General features: G+C 35.7%; 1 protein-coding gene across 7 annotated transcripts in view; it reads right to left on the reverse strand.

The window, feature by feature from the left end:
- Positions 1–14,916: 14,916 nt before the first annotated feature.
- Positions 14,917–22,210, reverse strand: part of LOC145684212 (E3 ubiquitin-protein ligase RNF19A-like) — a 278,535-nt gene continuing 271,241 nt past the window's right edge. For 6 of the 7 annotated variants that reach the window (XM_081756280.1, XM_081756286.1, XM_081756283.1 and 3 more), the window contains one exon: positions 14,917–16,308. In XM_081756280.1, the coding sequence (XP_081612406.1) occupies positions 15,385–16,308 (924 nt within the window). In that variant the 3' untranslated portion in view covers positions 14,917–15,384. Of the gene's footprint in view, positions 16,309–19,996; positions 20,145–22,210 lie in introns of those variants that run through there. The other variant, XM_081756287.1, reaches the window with a different exon arrangement.

Here is a 22,210-nt window from a genome sequence, read left to right on the forward strand (position 1 = left end):
TTCCTTCATTTCTCATCATCACGGTCTTTTTTTAGCCTAGCCGGCATAACCGTGGGATGTAAACCTTCATTTTCATGTATTTTTTCAAATAATATTCTTATTGGTCATCTGTACAATCTATTGGAAAATATTTTTTAAAAAATGGGAAGAAAAATGCTCGCTAGAACAATCAGCAAATTAGTCCTGTTCATTTAGATCTATATATTTTCCTAGGATCTTCTATAATCGTAGTATAGAAGAAATCTTTACATTTTGTGTCAAAACTAAAAGACATTATTACTATTTCAAAAATAAACTTGTCTTGACTCAAAAGCCTTCCATTCTAGACCGTCATAAAGAGTGTCTTAACACCAACTGATATATCACCAAGATCTAATCCTGAGTAATAACGTGTTCATTTGCTCACTGCCCCTAAATTTATTGCCGATACTAAACCATAAATTTGCCAATACTCTTAAAAGCCTGACTTACTAAAAATAATACAAAATTTACCATTTTTCTTTTGCATGTTTTTCATAAGTGAAAGGAGATAATGAAAGGCAACTTAACCACAATCATAGATAATGTTATTCTACAACAGAAAAGATGAACCTCAAGAATTTTGAGTGTTGCCATCCATAATTACAGTGTTGCCAGATGAACATTTTCCCCAAAATCTAAGTTAAGGCAGCGACTTGAGGAACGAACTCAACTGCTTTTGATTACGTACCATGTCGTTTTGGTATTCTGTGAACTACTTTTTAAACATTATTATTTAATTTTAATAACTATATGTTAAAAAACTACTTTATTACAAACTAAATACAATTATTATTTAAAAAGTAGTTCACAGGATATCAAAACAACGTGATACGTAATCAAATGCAGTTTGAGTTCGTTCCTCTAGTCGCTGCCTGAACTTAGATTTTGGAGAAAATGTTATTTTGGTAACACACTAATTTCTATAGATGGCATCATTAAAAATTCTTGAGGTTCATCTTTTCTGTTGTAGAATAACATTACCTATGATTGTGGTTAAGTTGCATTTCATTATCTCCTTTCACTTATGAAAAACAAACAAAAGGAAAATGGCAAATTTTGTATTATTTTTAGTACGCCAGGCTCTTAAGTAATAATTAAAGGTGGTATAAATGGATATTTTTTTTTAAAAAAAAGAATTAAAAGTACTTACTTGGTATGTTCCAGTGTTGCACAATATTATTTCTCTTCACTGTTAATATTTCTAAATCTTTCAGATTCCATCATCTAGATTATTTGAGAATAGGGCACTTGCAGCTTACTTCTAAGTTCTTGAAGAAAAATTAATAAATAAATAAACTTTTGTCACTGTTAGACGTACTGATGCGTATTGCTAAATGGAGAGAGCATGTGGATCACCACTTTTTATGCATTTTATTCTAGTTTGTTGTAAAGATACTTTGCTAGCAAGGGAAGCTATCGAAATTCCTTTTAAACACATGTGCTAATTTTGTTATTACTGAAGTTTGTTGTCGAACACAAACACTAGCAGTGAATCAAACATTTTTAAAACAAAAAGACACTTATGGAAGTTTAAGGAGCATGTCACGGAAAACAGTTACTTCTGTCATTTTTCTTCTTCTTCTGAACTGTCTTGTGATAAACTAAAGTTTTCCAACAGTTATTTAAGGGTCAAAACATTTAAGTGAACTGCGTGGGTCTGAAAGTTGCTTTTTAGCTTTCGGCGTAAGCATACACGGAGTTTCACTCCAAAGATGCACACGGGATGAAGAAAAATATGGAAACACCTGGTATAAAAGAGGTAGCCCTTTCAAACACAATTTGCGTCTGAATAGATGTGCGGTGACCACAGCGACACCTACATGTGAGGTATACAACCGGACCAATCGAACAGATGGGTCAGTTACAGTTCAGCTACCAGTCTATGCAGGTTATTGTGAATCATGTCTAATTTCAAAGAGGGCAAATTGTGGGTGAGGTGAGGTGGTAAGAGATTCCGTGACGAAAGTAACGGAAATGTTTAGTGTATTAAGAGAGACAGTCTCGAAGATCATGACTCCCTACAAGTGTTCAAGAAAAACCGCATCAGCGAAGCACCAGCGTGGACGCAAGTGTGTGTTGCATGACAGACGCACATTAGGTAGGATAGTGACCAAGCAGAAGATTACCACGGCGCCGAAAGTCACAGCTGAGCTGAATACAGTATTTACAAACCCTGTTAGCGTCAAAACAGTCAGAAAACTTTACAAGTAGGGTATTTATGGCACATCTGCAATTCCCAAACCACTCGTGACTGTTGACCATGCTGCTATACGGAGACATTGGTGCAACACTCATAAAAACTGGACAATGGAAGACTGTCATCTGGTCGGACGAGTCTTTCTTTTACATTCTTTCCAATTGCTGGCCGAGTTTACGTGTGGAGAATCCCAGAACAAGCGAACTATACAGACTGTCTGTTACCAAGAGTGAAGCATGGCAGTGGGTCAGTGATTATTTTGGCAGCCATATCCTGGTATTTTGCCGGACTCATCACTCTACATGGATATAGCACTGCCAAGGATTACGTAACCATTTTGAGTGACCATCTGCATCCCATGGTGTAAATTATGTTCCCAAATGTTAATGCCGTGTTTCAATATGACAAAGCCCTTGTTCATACAGCTGACATCGTCCAGGACTGATTTGATGAACACAAAGATGAAGTGTTACATCTATCATAGCTCCCACAATCGCCACACTTCAATATCATTGAACCTTTGTGGCCAGTTTGTAGACGGCAGACAATCTCTTCGCGTGCCGATCGTCAATTGGGACAATTGACGAAGCGACTACCAGGCGGCAGCACAAACAACCAGTGCGATTGTGTTTGAAAATGCCATTTTGCGCAATTACCTATGAGTAATGCTGAGGCAAGTGTACCCTCGTATTCATTAGAATACGACGGTTACAAGTTTTGGAGACCAAAGTGCGAGGCCACCACTACTACCCACTACCGTCGTTCTACTACAACTTGCAGCTGCTTTGGTGGAGGAATGATAAAACATCCCTTTGACAACCACACGGAACCTATATTTTTCTATTCCCCGTCAACTGCTGGCAGTTCTGCTTTCCAAAGGTGGTACTACTCGCTATTAATAAAGGTAATGTGCAATTTTTAAGGTGTTTCCATATTTTTGTCTACCTCATGTATATCTATTTATATTTTATATATATATCGGGTGGACCATTTATCTTGATACACCCTTGTAACCTTTAAACCAATAACAAAAACGTTGAAATTTTGTACCATGCAAATATCGGGAGGGGGACGTTGTTTTGAATATTCTGTTATACCTACAAGAGTAATAGTATTGCCAACCCAACATAGATGTATTTTTTTTAAATGGCACATCATCATGTTATAAAACACCACTATTATGCAGTGTTGCAAACTAAGAATGTCAAAGTACAAAATCACTGAAAAACAACCAAATTTTTGGAGGGTTCTACAACAGTAATAATGCAAGTGAGATGGATGGGGCAATGCAAACCCAAAGTACCTTCATATCTAATACTATGATCATCAGAGGCGGCTTTTGGGGCGGGTGAACCGGGCCGTTGACCTAAAGTATATGGAACATCGCATATTTTATTTTTAAAAACATATGAGAGAAAATGACAAAACAAACAAATTACGTACTTTATACACGAATTTTAGCCAACAAGTATAAATATAACACAAACTTAGTAAGCGTACTCGAAATAATATATACTAATAATCCTAGATGGCACTAAAATTGATTTGATATTCTGCACAGCTAAAACTAAAACTAAATATTCTAAGCGAGCAGTTTGTTTTTATATATTAGATAGTAGGCATTTTCAGAATGTTGTATTGAGATTTATAATAAAGACGAGTCAACTTGTATAGCTCTAATAAGTCTACCATGCGAAACGTACGTGCGAGGAGAAAATAAGCAAATGTGTTATTTTGGTGTATAATTATCTTTTCTCCGATCTAAAGGTAGGCAATAGTGATGTGAATTCGGATTACAATAAGAACTTTTGATTTAATTGTTGGTTAAAAAGATCCAAAGTGTTTCAGTTTAGATATTTTAATCGCAGGTCGCGTGAAGCCTGAAAGTTCGTAGATATTTTGGTTTATTCCCTAATAGCATGTCGGTTTGCAGCAAGTCTTTCACTATATTTGATTTTAACTTGCTAGACTTTCCGTGCACTGTACACCTGCTGCAGGCGTTTTGAAAGAATTACCCGCAAATGTCGTAATTTGATTTTCACTTGCCAGATTTTACTTGCCTCCGAGGCTTGCTGCAACTTTGTAGCAAGTGTGTCAATTCTAGTTTCTACCAACAGGTGGTATGAAAGTCTAATCTTAGAAATCTCCCCGCCAGGCCGCCATTTGTAGTAGGTGTGAAGTGTGTGAAGCATTAAAACAAGTGGACAATTAAGATAATTACGTAAGTATCCAGTATGTAGAGATAATTTGTATTTTAAACGTGTATTGTTTGACAAAGTTGTTGAAAAAATATACTGTGTGATTGTTCATGTACAGTAAATGTTCGGTTTGTAAACGGCATACACTGCAATACAAGTATATATCTGCAGAAGACTTACTACACTCACTTGCTGAAGACGTGCTGTAGACTTGCAATGCAAGTATATACTTGCAGAAGACTCACTACAAACTTGCTGTAGACTTGCAGTACAAGTGGTATCCTTGCCGAGACTTGTGTCAAACCTGCACTAACTTGTTGTCGACTTGCTGTGCACTTGCAGTGCAAGTGGAAACTTGCAGTAGGCTTGCGGTGCAAATAAACCCCTTGCAGAAACTTGCTTTACAAACTTACCATACACTTGCACTGCAGGTGTGCTGCAAGTTCGAAGAGCGTCAACTTGGAAGTTTGCATTAAATTTGCATCAAACTTGCTGACTTGCATCACAAGACTGCTGCAAGTTTGTTGCAAATCATTTTTGCTATCTGGGTTGTGTGTGCCTAGTTTAGAAGCATGACTTCGAGTGATCGGGATGTCGGTAGAAAATATGAATCAGGAAGTACCAAAAGAAAAAATCTGAAAGAAAGGAAGGAGCTAACTTACCATTCAGGGGACACAAAGAGAAACTGGCTTCAGATTCCAGTGGTAATTTTTTGGACTTGATCAAGCTGATAGCTTTATTTCATCCAACCCTGCGAGATCATTTCTGACAAGCGATAAACAAGGAAGTTAAGGACAATTACTTTGGAAAAAATATCCAAGATGACTTATACAACTACTTGCGACTAACGTCAAAGCTGAAATTGTGATTAACGTGCTGAAGAGTAAGTATTTTTCTATTATTGTTGATTGCACTCGAAATGTCGCTCGTGTTGAAGAGCTCTGCCTAATATTGCATTTTGTTAACAAAACCACAGCTGAAACCATAGCATGTTACATTTTCAACGAAATTGAACACAATTGACTATCATTGAAAACTGTACAGGCCAAGGCTATGATAATGGCGCAAACATATGTGGAGAAAAGCAGCGTGCAAAGAATAATTTTCAATGTAATCCCCATTGCTTTTTTGTACTCTGTGGAAGTCACAACTGGACCTTGGTGTTGGAGACGTGGCAAGTTTCTGTACACGTACTAAGTCCTTTGGAATTCTACAAAGACTGTACACACTTTTTTTTTTTCTGGCTCAAGTGAAAGATGGGCTGTTCCTAAAAAAACATGTCAAAATTTCTCGGAAACAAGGTGGGAATACAAAGTAGAATCCGTCAACGCAGTCAAATACCAGCTTAACTGTGTGCGTGATGCATTGTAAAGTTGGTCTGAAAGAACTACAGACTGTGTATTTATCAGTGAGAATCAGTCACTAGAAGCAGAAATAACAATTTACGAATTTGTCATCTCACTTGTAATGTGGTACGAGCTCCTTACAAAGATTAATATCATCAGTAAAGTGTGGCAAGGTGAGACAATGAACTTAGGTGTGACAAGGAAGCACTTCGAAGTGTTTCTCAAATGGCTCGAAGACTACAAGGAAAGTGGCTTTCAGACAACCCTGCTAATAACGAGAAGTGTCACGGTAGAAGTAGGAATTGAAACCATTTTCAACACTGTCAGAAAAAGAAAAAAGACAATTCTCTTACGAAGCTGAGGACGAGGACCGAGAGCTTTCTGCAGAAAACTGCTTCGAAACAGAATAGGTTACTTCTATGTAATTTGTTGATACGATCCAACGAAGCTGTGAACTACGATTCGAAGCTCTGAAGAAGCTTCGTTGGATCCGTTTTCTAGACCAGGTTAAAAATTTGATTGACATGAGCGACGAAGAGTTTATGAAGTGCTGTAGAAACTTAGAACAAGCATTAACTGCCGGAGAAAGAAGTGACATAGATGGACTGGAACTGTATGAAGAATTGAAGATGTTCTCACGAGCCTTTGATGGCGGAAATAACTTACTATCAGTGCTTAAATATATAAGTGGAAACAAATTGGAGGAAATCTACCCTAATGTAGACATTGCTTTACGATTATTATGCATAATACCGGTTACCGTTGCAACCGCAGAGGAGCTTCATAAAAACACCTCAGGAGCAGCATGTCCCAACAGAGACTGACCGCTCTCGTCCTTGTCTCCATCGAAAATTTCATAGCTCCTCCTTTAGTCTATAGTGCTTTGATAGAATAATTTAGTCAATTGAGAAGTCGCAAAGCTGTTTTTTAAAGTAAGCATTTTAGTTCTTGCGTTTTATTTTAGAACAGTAATCTTACACCACTTTGTTTTACACAGAAGTTTACGAAGTATGATTGCGTAAGTATCCCCAATCCAAATAGTAGGGTCTCGTGGCGCCAACTCGTCCAGGGCCCCGCAAGAACATAGGCCGCCTCTGATGATCATGTGACATATTTCAAACAAGTAGAAACAAAGCCACAAGATTTTTTTTTTTTTTTTTAAGGACTACTTCGAAAAAGTGTTTCGATAAGTATCACATCAAACTGCGTAGATTGTTTTACATAGACAAAGCTCATACAGCAATTTGATACCTCAAACCATTCGGATAAATAATAAAAAAAATGGTATATTGCTTAAAATGGCGTAATCGTTGGAATTTTTGAATTACTTTGCTTCTAGGTAGGTGCAATTACATTCAGTTCTTGAAATTACATAATTTTAAGCAGTGTTGAACAGTTTTCTTTCAATATCTCCAGAACAGTTTGAGATATTAAATTGCTATGAACGGCATTGTGATCTTTACATCTACTGAAAGACATTTATGCAATTGCATGAGGTACTTATCTAAACAGTTTTACGAAATAAAATCTTGTATAAAAAAAAAAAAAAAAAAAAAAAAAAAGTTAAAATTTTCAATCCCTTATAAATTTGTTCGTATTTATTAGAAATATGTTGTATCATGAACACAGTATTAGACACTAAAGTACTTTCTTTGTGCATTGACCATCTGTCTAATTTGCAGTATCACTGCTGTAGAGGCCATCAAACTTTGTGTCTGTGATAATGTACCGTCCTTAGTTTGAGAGACTGAATAATAAATGTAACATTGTAATTTTTGGTTTCACATGTAGATTTGAAATATATAACCTGACGCAGTACTAGAGCCTTTCTATTTCAAGTGTGCCTCTGCTGGCGCTGCTGTCGATGTGTTTTCCCGTACCTCCCTCGAAAGAATTATTGAAACATTCCGAATTATTTCACGGGTTTCGCTGTGTACTGCCTTGTTAGCCATTTTTAGTAGCCTACGATGTTCTCACAACACAAAATGACTGAATGACAAATTGGTAACATAGCCGAGGTCATTCACGTCTTTCTTCAAAGAAAAGGGATGTTTCATATTTTCCGAGAGCACACTTGAAATAGAGAAGCTCTATGTAAGTACAACTTTGTTGAGTTGGCAATATTGTTAACCGTGTTATCACAAAGTATTGTTCCACGGCCGATATTTGCATGTTGCAAAATTTCAGCTTCTTTTGTGCATTAGTTGAAAAGTTAGTGACCTACCACGGTCAAAGAGATTCTGCTTGGCTTGGCTCGGGCACAGCTTTGCACGTCGGAGGTTTTGAAGTTCGGTTCATCGACTGTCCCAATTACCGGTTTTCTTTTCCTGTCATCCATATTCTCTTTGTTGGATTCAATCTGTTGGAACTTGCTAATTAAGAAAATTCTATCATCTCCACTCCTTTGTTTTCGTAGAGAGCAAGGCACTTATTTTTCTCTTCAATCACAACTACTACTGTAGAAGCAAATTCCTTATCTTGTTTGGAAATCTGGCCTGGCAATAGCATCCTGCAGCCAAAATAGTGGAGAGTAGGCGGGAAAATTAGCGGAAACGCACGGCGCACTTGCTTTCTTCTTTTGTGGTACGAAGAATTAATCATTCTTAGCGTGTGTTCAATATACATTAAATTACCTGTCACCATCAGAAATATATTTGTGTTTAAATTAGTAAACTGTACTTTATACACATGTGTATACGTACACATTTATATTCCGCTGAAGTATAAAAAAATATTCTAATTACAAATCTCATCGTGACGTTTCGACAAAGGGTTTGGCTTTTTCAGGACGGATCCTTCCAGAAAGCTAACACTACTAAACGAACATCACCTCACTATTACCCTTTACTGTACACAACTACTTATGCATTTCCAATAGTAATGTTTCAACAAAATGTCCCTTATATATTTATAGCTCCTACATCCTGTCTATTACGAAATGCTAATTTGAAGTTTCACTTGTTCAATTTCATTTCAATGGTAAATACACTCTTCGCGTATGTTCACAGAGAGAGATTTGAACCTGAGCATTTCTTGAAAGCACATTAATATACATCCTATCAACTCATTATGCAACGAAAAGATGTAATAAAATTTCTTTAAAAGGTATTATTCCAGATGAAAAGTGTTATTCGAGGATATACACATTTTCTATTGTGTGAGACATTGCTTATTTTCCTTGTTAATACGTAATATTTCAAATTTCGAAAAATTCCTAGAAAGCAGCTTACCACTAAATCTCCAAGGACAAGTACTCCAGCTGCCGGTAAAAGTTAAAATGTCTCATCGTTACAGGTTTCACACTACAACTCTATGAGAAATTCGTCGTTGCCAGAAGAGCACAGAATCGTTAATTCGAAAGCTGATCTTCTAACGAATCGTTCGTGAAACTACATAAGACAGATCTTGGCTTCCAAATTCAGTTATGGGTTTTACAGAAGGCAGGTGAAGATCATTTTGTAAGACTTCTTGAAGATACCAACCTGTGCTTTTTTCAAGCAAAGTCACAATCAGGGACGTACACAGGGGGTGGATCCTGAAAATCCGGACCCCCCAAATTTAGCCTTTTGTGTAAATTTAGCCTAATTTTAGGGGCAATTTTGGGAATTTTAATATAAAATACTCTCATATTGACTTTAAACCCCCCGAAATAAATTCCTGCGTACGCCGCTGGTCACAATTATACCTTAAAGATACCCAGCTTGCATAGTGTATTTGTGGAGAACGTGCATAAATTGTAATTCTTGGGATTTACTTGAAAATTTTAATTACAATTACTAAGCAAATGGGTATCTTGTATATAAGATAAATGTGAAAGTGTGTGCGCACAGTGGAATCTGATCACACCACATACATATTAACAAGATTGGTGTTAATTTCGTTTGTTCTGTGTTGGGATTAGTATGGGCAGGAAGAGAGATGAAATTGTACACACGCCTTACGTAGCTGTTGTTAGGTAAATAGTATGTGAAATGTTGAGATCAAACCGAATCGCTAGATTACGAAGTAAGTAATGGATGTACTTGTGAGTTGAGATTATTTAATGTGTTTAGTTAGAAGCCGTAGCGATTGTATATCCACTAATAATAGTTGGATAGTTCTTGTGAAGAAGTGTATACCAATAAGAGGTATAGAAATAAAAGTGATCATTGGTACTTAAGTGCGTTATTGATCTGGACAAGTTTGCAGTAATACATTAGTCACTATTGAGGTGTGTTTATATTCTTTTAGTAAGAATATAGAATTTTACATTCTGCATTATTTTCTTTTTAATTGTATTCACTTTTAGTATTTCTATTCCCTCCTTTGTCAGTTATTCAAGCAAGAAATTAAAGCTTCTGAGTTATTTGTTGCCCGAGATATGATTTTTCTTTTTTCATTTCTTTCTTTCTTTCTTTTTTTTTTCTCTCTCATTGTGCCGAAATTGAGCCTCATATGTCTGACAAGGTGCATTCGTGAAATGTTCCTTCGGAAATCGTGTAAAATTGATTCAAATGCAAAGTTCTCCGCGGCCCAATGTGTATTGTACTAATTTTAGCGGCCATACCGGTAATTTGCATATTTATGAGCCTTCATATATCAGGAATTCAATCATACACTACTATAACGCTGGACACAAAATTGCTTTTAGTTTCTTTAGATTTAAGTAGACATGAATGTGGGCATATGCAAAACAAATTGGATCACGTACTGCTTCTCTTGACACATGTTACTCAACCCGGCCGCCATCTTGGATCTGCCATATTGGATTCACCTTTCGGTTTTTCAAATGGGAATAGGTGCAAATGATACATCAAATTCATGTACAATTTCCTCGGAAATTTACTGTAGTAGTGTATTTTACCGTAGCTTACACCGTTTAGAAGGTATTGCATGTTAAATGCCTCCAGGCACTTCGCGAATAGACATTGCAAAATAGTATCAGTTACGTTTACGTTTTTGATGTTCACAAATTAAAATTTCTAACTGGAAAAATACTGGTTATAAACAAAACCTTTACAACATTGGTGACATCATCTTATTACCTTTCTGTGAGTGATTGTTATTACTTCCATGTCATACTATAACAACGAAGTATTGTATTACGATCAAAATGCCTAATGTAAACCCAGATAGGACCAGATTGGGGTGAAGACCTACTATTTCCGTATTGACGTCTGTGTGTCTGCATGTATATACGTTCAGAGAATATTTCCTCAACGATAAATCACGTAAATGATTACATATACACACGGGGCAATGCACAACTTTCTATTTGGTTGAATATTGGTGAAGTGCCTGACATTTAATGTGCAATACCTTGCAAATGGTATAAGCTACGGTGAAACTCACTACACCAATAAATTTCTAAAAAAACAGAATTTGATGTATCACTTGCACCTATTGCCATTTGAGAGAAAGTTGAATCCAATGTGGCGGATCCAAGATGGAAGCCGGGGCAGGTAACATTTGTCAGAGAAGCAGTATTTGATCCGATTTGTTTTACATATGCCTGTATTCATTTCCACTTACATCTACAGAAACTAAAAGCAATTTTGTGTCAGAACGTTATAGTAGTGGATGATTGACTTCCTGGATACATGAAGGCTCATAAATATGCAAATTACCAGTGTGGACTGCTAAAATTAGTACAATACACATTGGGTCGCGCAGAACTTTGCATTTACAAGAATCCCAAGGGACACTTTGCAAAAGTACCTTGCGAGAGGAAGGTGCTCAAACCTAGGATTTCGGAACCTGTCACAATTGTACACATGTAGGTTACACTGTAAATAAAACATACTCAAATTTGCTTTATGTATATTATATATACATATTTTAGGTATAAGTTCCTTTCTCTTAGAATATATATATATATGTTCACTTCGAACTTAGCAGGCATGCACAGTAGGATTCGCAAAATTGTCATTGGTTGACTTCAAGGCTGATAGGCTGAGAAATAAAGTTATAAGTCCACATTAACTGCAGTTAAAAAATATGTTTCCTTTACAACTTCTACCAACAAACAACTATGAAAAAGGTAATATTATTATTATTAGGCCATTACAAACAAAAAGTTTACAACTTTTTTTTTTCATTTATCGGCATTCACATATGGTATGAACATGCAATTTAACACATATGTTAGTCCAAGACTGTACAAAGGAAAGAATTTAAGACTGGGTGGTAAAAATGTTTATCAGAACCTGAAAAACTGGATATTATTTAAAATGCCTGCATTAGCTTCAATAGCTGTCGTACATCACAATATTTGGATTGTGTATTTTTTTGTACAGAACCACAAAACACTAATTTATTGAGCTTAATCAAGACTTTTCGTATTCTACCAGTCCCAAGTAAAGATCATTGGACAGTTTTGGGCTGGCACTGTATATGGTTAATTAATCATATAAATGAGAACTACAACAACTACACGTAACAAAGCAAATAGGAACACAACAGACAGCGACTGTACACGACAGTTTTTCGATATTTGTTATCTCCACAACACTGCTTCCAATTAGTTTTTTCTCCCTGTGCCAAAAAAATACAAATTGTCGGCTAACCATTACTCATTTTGCTTCAACACAGTACTGGAAGACTACATACAAATTCACAATAATAATAATAGTAATAATCATAATGCTATGGATCCGTTAACCCAAGTTGAACTTGTGACTGGGCCAACTTTCGAATCATGTTGGAAATTGTCTTCGTTAGCCCAACAACCAATTACCACTGGCAACCTCAGCCCAATATTGGGCCAACATCCAATTACCACTGGCAACATTAGCCTAACATTGGGCCAACATCCAATTACCACTGGCAACATTAGCTGAACATTGGGCCAATATCCAATTACCGCTGGCACATTAGCCCAACATGGGGCCAACATCCAATTACCACTGGCAATATTAGCCCAACATTGGGCCAACATCCAATCACCACTGGCAATATTAGCCCAATTTCTATTCTACTTGGGGAAGCCTTGTACGAAAGGATTTGTCTTTCCTGGAAATACTAGACAACAGGATACCAAAATGACGCTGAATCAATAATTAGGAAAAATATATATAAAAAAAGTTACACAAGATATACCACCTGACATGATAATAGTTAAATGCATGTGGAATACAAGTCTTGACACTATGAACATTGAGATGTCCCCAAATGTCGATGTTAAATACTAATTTTAAAAAGACAAAAATCCAAAATAATATGCTTTTATATACATTTCAAAATAATCTGCAATTAAGCTCTTATTTAGAACCATACTATACTCGACGGTACACAATTTTGATTAACAACAATTATATTACTTTTTAATAACGGAAAACTGCTTTAATAGGTTAGAAACAAAGATGTATGTAGCTACTATGTAGGCTTTTGATTGCATACAAACTGCGCAAGAATTAAATGCAAGGCTAATTGCTTTTCCAGTTCTTAAAGTCAATTTCATATAGAAAACGATTAATACGAAGTTTTCTCTCTCTTCAATACTAATAAATCTAACATTATAATATATTGTACACACATATACGTATAATTTGTTGAGTATAAAAGATTTGCAGGAAAGGTTAACTTATGGTTAAATTGAAACACTACATTTGTAACAAACACAACTTCTGTTGCAAACTTGTATGTGATTTGCTGAAGAGAATAAGGCAAAACACTAAGTAGTTTGAAACCCTTGTCTTCTGCACGCTAATCTTCCAAATGCAATCACTGAGGAACATTATTTATACTATACTTTAAGAGGCATACTCATGGCGAAATTAAAATACCCCTAATTTTACAATAATTGTAATATCTTCAAATAGATAAAAAAAAAAAAAAAAATAAAAATAAATAATCGAAATGTGGAACAAGAGCACGCAAGACTATTATTTTGCATGAGATACCGTTATCACGAGTCACCTAGTAGCTTTCAGTTTGAAACCATTTAAAAACGCGAAAATAAATGCCGATTTTCTAAATGGCTAGAAAAAGCAGCAGATGTGAGTCGTGATAACGGTATCTCATGTAAAATAATATTGCCTAGGGAGTTGTTCTTCCACTTTTTGATTATCTTTTATCTATCTGAAGATATAGCATGATTACTGTAAAATTAGCGGTATTTTAATTTTGCAATGATGGTGCCTCTTAAGAAGCAATATTATATATATAGGCTATATATATAAAATTTAAATCGGGGGTTGACGAAATAATTTCCAAATTACAACTAATTTTCGTACTTTAGATGGTGATATATTTTTTGTAGTATTCTTGTCACGTTATAAATTCCTAAGACATGTGGTATTGTTGTCACGCATGTTGCACAGCATGTAGTGACAACTGAAAATCTTAGTTCCATATGATCAGCCCGAACTATGTTTACATAAAAATAAGTAGTATCCTCAACATGTAAGACTTTTATTGTTGTTGTTGTTAATAATAATAATAATAATAATAATAATAATAATAAATACAATGCGTACAGTTGTAAGTGGACAGAGAAGGAGAGTAATTATTAATCTATCTTCATATCACTGAATCTTAGAAAAATTCACTGAGCAAACAATGTAATTGAAACAATTAGCCTTGCACTAAATTCTACGCTCCTTTTCCACAAACAAGATATCTTTCAAAACTTTCTGTTTTCCACATAGCCTTACGTATTTTCAACGAAAACTACTGTTTTCCGACTACGAAAACAAATTTTCTCTTAGATACATACATTTCCTTTCTTTTACAAACTACCTTTTGTCTGGCCATTTCCTGGTTTATTATGAAAGTATAAAGATTTTACTTAGTTTCAGAATCCAAACAACACAAAAAATCACAGGTAACATAGAACATGAAGTGTTGTATAAATTGAAATAATACAAACTTTTCACGAAAAGAAAATTATGATGCGATATTATCTGTAATCACGTTATTTCTTCAAAAAGTAAAAACAAAACCACAACAAAACAGTAGTCTATACATTACATTAACAAAGTACCAAACAATCAACTCTTCAAATAAGAAACAACCTCATTACTCGTCAGGGTTTTATCTTCTTTCTTTTAGTAATTTTCACACTCATTATCTTGATAAATACTCTGCATTATGCTACATACAACAGCAAAATAAAGAAAAATAGATTATATTCCGTTACGTGTATTAAGTCATAACTTAGTATATATATATATTGTTTTTTTTTTAAAAAAAAGCGCTCCTTGTTTTTATTTAGGAAAAAAATATGTATTGTCAACATAGTTGGTGATCTTGTAGATTCGTTAAGAAGTAATATGCGAAACAAAAAGTTTCTTTTCTCTTCTTTGTTTACATATCACATCATACAATAAAAAAATACATTATCTTCGCTAACCCATTCATCTAACTAACAAATGAATTTAAATTATCCCAGAATAATATCATATACAATAAACACAACTCACTTGAATTTTAAATCGAAAAAAAAAAAATATTTTTCGTGCAAATTATACCGAACTAAATATATACTTTTTTTTTTATTTACATCAAAGTATTTATAGAAACATTATAACAAATTCTTTGAATGCATTGAAAATTTACAAAATAATATTTTTTTTTCTTTTTTTCTTTAAATATGAAGCCTTTCCATAGGTTCGTCATGTTTTTTTTTAAATGTTCACACTTTCTAAAATACTGTTCTATCTCTGAGACACTGATTTGGCTCACTCGCTATCTGAATCAAAATGGGTTCATTGTACACATCACATAAGCGTACCGACGGGTCTGTTGAGCGTTCAGGCTCTTCTATTACTGGAAGAGGGGCAGCGGCAGCTACATGCGTTGTTGGTTCCCCAGTCAGTTCATTGGAACATAACGGATGTTCTCGTAAGAGCTTCAAGCGACCACCAGCATCGCTTCTAGTCCAACCGCTTGAACTACTAGGGATGGTAACAACAGCCATGCTAGGGGTTACATTAAGGCCAGAGGTTAGATCTTGAAGCTCTTTCTGCACATCAGCACCACTTCCATCTAGTCTTGAGTTCACTGAATCACTGAAGGAAGCAGACGAGCCCTTTAACAAATCACTAACAGTGCGGCTGGATTCTTTATTATATTTACCGGAGTCCTTATCACTCTTACTAGCACCAATTCCATCTTTATTAGTTGAATTTGCGAAACCTGAAGAGCTAAATAAATTATTTTTTGACGCACTTTCTGACTCCGACTCCTCTATAGATACAGCAACCTCATCACTCTTCGAACAGCTGCCGTTAGTTTCCTCTTTCAACGTTGGAGCAACACAACCCATGTTGATTTTGACATCCCCTAACCCAATTGGACCAGAGCTCTTACTTGCTCCAATACTTTTATCGTCATCCTCTTCCTCCAGCTCTTCTCGAACTTCATCAATGAACGGCGTCCCTTGACGTGAGTCATGACTTCTGTCGGAGCACTCTCCCCATCCCCAGATGCTGTATTTCTCGCTGCTTGAAGCAACGGATGATTGTGGTTCGTGAGAAGGGCCCTGGATGAAGCTGATGTGGTTATCGAAGTGAACTCTCTCAGATGTTCCATCCTCTCCGCTACTCCATGTAGCGCCTTCACTACTCTGAAATACATAAAATAATTTAATGCAACAGACAATTCTTCACTTTTTAATCAATCCGTATAAGTATTCCAAAACAGTTAAATTCACACACACAATCACATTTTTTTAAACACCATATTTCTTTTGTAATGGCGCCTTAAAATCTATGTTGCTGAGGCACAGGTCCAGAAGTAAATTTTATATTACATACATGTACATTAAACTTAATCCTTATTCGTAACAGAAGTTATGTATTTAACAAGGAAATCATTCTATTTTTAATACAATAAATCCTTTCATAGATTTAATTTAGAAACACAATACGGGCTGTAAGTATTAGGAAACCGAACTGGTGGAGTAGTTCATTTGTCGAAAGTTTTCGAGCAACTTTTATCACCTTCTAGTGTTTACTAGAACTTCGAACGGATTTTCCATTGTTCGTGATTAGAAAATTAAGTTCTGCACAACGTACTTTATTTAAAAGATAGACTTTGATAGACAAAAAATTACATTCGATGAATGTGGAAGACACTGGATCAGCAGAATGTGTTGACTGCCTATCATATGTTTTACGGAGAGCGGGTTTTCCGTGACACTTGTGCTGAAGACTTTCCAACATCAATCATGTAATAATTTAATTATTCAATAACTGGTCATAAGATAACGCTTCATTAATCAGTCTGCATTCAGTTTGAAATCTACGTTCCCTAGAAATTAAATCCATTTTATTTACTCCATTTAGCTGTTGCAAAACGATCGGAGTGTTCATCTTCGTGTACTTTGAAACTTTGGCTCATAATATACTTTATATTATTAATACATTTTCAATCTGCCCGAGTTTGCTTTAACCCTATTATACAGATCGGATTTACAAAATTTAAGGGAATATTGAAAAATCTTGCTTTGCTTCAATACCATATCAGATCATAATAAATAATTTTAAAGTGGATAACTCGTGTCTTGAAAACAGGACTATACATATGAAGTTACTAATTGTTACATTTTTAATTAGTATCATGTCTATATGTACACTCATGTCTAAAATGATTGTCGCTTATCTATAACCATCTTCTTGTAAGAATATAATTTGAAACTATGTCAGTGGCGTATTTAGGGAGGGAGCTTCCGGGCTTAAGCCCTCCCCGAAATTTTATTTACTATATTAAAGTAAATTAAATATCTTGCAGAATTTTCACATTTGCAGGACTAAAGTTAGCGAAGCCCTCCCCCCCCGAAACAAAATTGTAAATACGCCACTGTACTATGTGTATGATCGGAAAATGTATATTTGTGGTAAATTTCACAGGAAAAGAATTATAAATACCAAAATTAGAATGAGTAAAACAAAATGTTGCTATATGGACAAGAAAGTTTTATTTTCGTTTTATTGTTCTTATTTACTGCTCTTTTGACCTGAAAATTGCAACATACATGTCTTTGCCGATTATACGCACACTAACATTATAAGAAATACTGGACGAATTCGTATTTTATATATATGCGACAATAATTTTGGACGTGAGTGTACATAAACAGCCGAGATGACACTTGCTGGCCAGTGGCCACCACGGAATATCGTTCAATTACTTTTAATGACAAGCAACGCACGCAGAAAACAACTGTGATTGGTCAAACACGAAGGAAGTAAGTGCAAGTAGTTTCACTAAACGTTTTGAGAGAGAGTGGGGGAAGAAGTACGGTGCCCAATATCGTATTCCAAGCAACTTTTCTTGTCTTCTTACGGCTTTTCTTCTTCATTTCCTGAAGCGTTTAGGGGAAGAGTTCGTATAATTACTAATATATGCTATAGGGTACATATTATTAACTATTCAACACTATTAACAACTACATATTAATAGTTCCTATTTAATATTAATATTAAACGCTTATCTTGCATCCGAACCAGTCTTCATGCTTAGAATTTAGTCATATACAATATTTCGGCCAACTCCATGGCTGATCTCATTGTATGTTGTATGTAAACCAAATTATCACTATTTATGAATGTTATTGTTGTTTAGCTTCTTGTCCTGTAAAAGAATACTAATTCTACTGCTTCCGATATAATTATCTGTTCACTGTCTTAGACACTATAATAATTCGATGTTAATTCCTACTAAATTCACTTTGCAAAATATAAGCAAGGGTTTTTTTCAGAATACTTGAGGCTTTTTCTCTTTTACAGAACATGGAAACTGAGTTGTCCGAAATATTATGCATAATTAAATTGTAAACATATGAAAACTGGATCGGGTGCAACTCAAGCATTTAATTTCAAAAAGGTTGTAGTTTACTTTGTTCAGCGTTGTATGATGTCTTTACAAAGTATTTTTTTGGTAAGTTGAATAGACAGATACATAGATATCAAAATAATGGAGAAAACAATATACAACTTACCTGATTAATATGACATTAGATTACTTTTAGCCTATAGTCACACGACTATGCACCGAATCTAAAGGAGACAGTGATGATGAAATGAATGACAGTAGTGAAATGAAACTGGAAGACCCACGCTCTCCGTCTGTCCACCAAAAAGCCCACCTGGGATGGAACCAGGAACCCCACACATCAGAGATGAGCGCTTTACCAGTGAGCGACCGCGGCCCAGCTTGTATTAGTCGCGGAATTGAGGCACAAAACTCATGAATAGTTTTCAGCAGTAAAGCATTCAGTTACATCCGCGATAATGGAGGTGGAAATTTCACTGCACTCGTTGGTCTAAAACCGAACACAAATGTTCAACGATGTTCAAATCTGAGATTGTGCGATTCAGGGTAGGCGTTAAGTTTGTTTCTCAAATCACGCCTGCACACGTTTGACTGTGTTCATTGTGTGTGTGTGTCACCTATAATGTCCACAAATTCGTCCTTTGGAAGTAATAATAAAATCAACGGAATACCTTAAAATTGCTGTCCAAATCAATACACTGCCTCCATCGCGTTTAACAATGGGATATAGACAGTCCAGAGCATACGTTTCTTTTGGCGTTACAACGGTTATACATCTAACAGTGAAGATCATACTCCTAATAGTCACACGCTGTACCTATGTTTGTCTATCATCATCTAACGGTCACACACACACACAACTAACAGTGAAGACCATATTCCTAATAGTCACACATTGTATATATTGTTCTTTATTGTCTTCTAGCAGTCACCCTCCCCCCCCCCCAAATAGTGAAGACCATACTCCTATTAGTTACGTGTATCTATTGTTCTTTGTCGTCTTCTAGTGGTTGGTTGGATACATACATACATACACACACACACTCCTAACGGTCACACATCGTATTTATTGTTTGTTGTCTACTAACGGTCACACTTCTAACAGTGAAGATCATACTACTAATAGTCACACACATTACTTGTAATGAATGAGTGACATTTTAAGTTTGTAACTTGTAATTGGGGCAATGGCAAGTATAAAAAAACAACAATTGATCTAACTTTTCATTATACAGTACAATAGAAAGACTGGAGTAGCCAATCATCCATATGTTGGTCTGCCAGGAAACTCATAGTGCAAACCGGAACTGATTTACCACCCCACGATCCACAGGTCAGCTCCAGCATAACCATCACACAACTGTATATTCCTCCACAGGAATTACACATTGTCAACCCATTCAGCAGGGATTATGAATCATTTGTAGGTGAATCCAGACGGCACAACCCACACAAATAACACAAGAAATAACTTACCAACAGAGAACAAAGAAGAAAAAAAGCTTGAATAAATATTTCAATGTCAGCATGCACACCCATTTTTTTTTAAATCCATGACGTCATCACGAAACGCAGGCAACGAATCTTCGCCGAAACATTACCACGAGTATATCAGAGGTACAAGAACTGTAAGATTAAATAAAGAATGTTTTATAGTGCTTGATTTAAAGGGAAATTCGTCACAAGAGAAAATTTTGTTTTATAAGTATTGAATAACGAATTATTTACAATTTGTCATAATTAAGAGAGAATTTTGTTTTATAAGTTAAGTAACGAATTATTTACAATATGAGGATTTTACATCAAAAATGGGAGATAAGTAAGAAAAAGTATTTACGTGACAACCCTACAACCCCAAAACCTGAATCCAGCCATATTATATTACGTAAAATTAATATTTGTGGCATCTCCACGTTTATTACTTGGAATTCAATTTGAGACCTTACATAAAACGTAAACATATCAATTATATTTTTAACATATGGAAGTTGTTGAGAACTTTTCTTTTTATTTTTAAATTTAAAACATTGATTAATAAATACATAAGAATATCTCATGTCAAGATTTCACATTTCCTCGACAGTCTTTATGTAACTTCCTTTACTTCCACTTACGCATGTACAGATATTGTAACAAACATCAAGTAGTACTTGTGTTGCTATGAAGCACCGGTATGTTACCAATTCTTCTTACAAAGATAAATCGGCTGAGATCTTAAGACGACCACAGATATACTAAAGACTACTGGAGCTCATGAGCTCCAGTGTACACACAATATAATACACAACGACAGGTGGTTACAAATTAAACAGTCTGATCACGTTGCGTATACGATAACTGGAAATTGAGAAAATATTCAACAATTAACTGAAGTCTAGAAATTGGAGGTCTCTGAATAATTAGGTTGAGGTGAGTATGTGCGCGCATGATCTGTAACTTCTTGCTATTCGACCAAAAGTCTATTTGTGTCCGATTGCAGAAATGTCTGCTAGAAGCAACCACTACGTGACAAAAAAACATAGACGCAAACTTTATTTAGGGAAACAAAGGAAATACATCAAATGATGATTAAGATTCTAATACGTAAATAAAGCATACTGTCTGCTGGATAAACTTTGGGAACAATCACCTCAGATTTCTAGGACATATTTCTCTGAATATTATGAAGTAGTGCAGAAAGTTCTTTCCCTCAGCATGACAGATGGGTTGGGAACGTACAAATCTGCAGACTGGTAAGTTGGCATCTCACTAATAAATGTGCTAATTGTCTTTAAAAGGTCCTGTTGGTGTTACAGCCAGAAAACTAGGCGACGGCAGCATATTAGACAAAATCGAATATGAAGATGTGGCTAGGTTCCTTCATCTTCAACAAAACTGTCACGAACAATACATGAAGAGATGACAGTTGTGCGATGAGTAATGCCCATCTTATAGTGAAATGATGGAAGAGGCAATTCAAATGTGATTACAGAATCTACAGATGACTCAAGGAAAAGGTAATCTTCAACGGCTAGAGACCCAACTATGGTGCAAGTTGAGCAGATAGTACTTGAAGATAAACGTGTGTCTTTTTCTTTTGCTTAACTAGGGAGATGAGGAGATCCGTTCACGCCATATGAGCAAAGGGGTAACACGGTGAGTTCCCCGATGATCCTTTTCAACAGCAGTAAGGTATGCAATGTGCACAAAGCATTTTGGACTAAGCGGTTTACAAGGACAAGGATGCTTATGTAAACCGCTTAGTGACTACGGATGAATGTTGGATGTATCTATTTGACCCTAAAACCAGACATGAGTAAAACATGGTAACATATCTCGTCCGCAATTTCCAAAATGGCTAAGTGCAATATTCAACGAGCAAGTCCATGATGTTCGTGTTTTGCGACCATAAAGATGTCATCTTCACTAATTACAAAAAAGGGCTCCATTCACAACAAAACTGCTGGAAAAGTTCGGGATGCTATCAAAGCAAAGAGACGGGGCTCGCTCTCGAAGGTAGGTTGTTAACGGACAATGCATCGAGACACGAAGTATTAGAAACACTCACTTTCGTGCACTAATATGGCTATGAACATTTGTCTCCACTCACAATAAGCACAGATCTGGCACCGTCTGATTACTTCCTCTTCACAAATATGAAAGAATATTTGCGGGGTAAGCGGTTTACTGAGGTCATTAATGCGGTTGGAACC

Source organism: Thermobia domestica, chromosome 4 (assembly GCF_964235325.1).
Source record: "Thermobia domestica chromosome 4, izTheDome1.hap1.1, whole genome shotgun sequence".
Lineage (NCBI taxonomy): Eukaryota > Metazoa > Arthropoda > Insecta > Zygentoma > Lepismatidae > Thermobia > Thermobia domestica.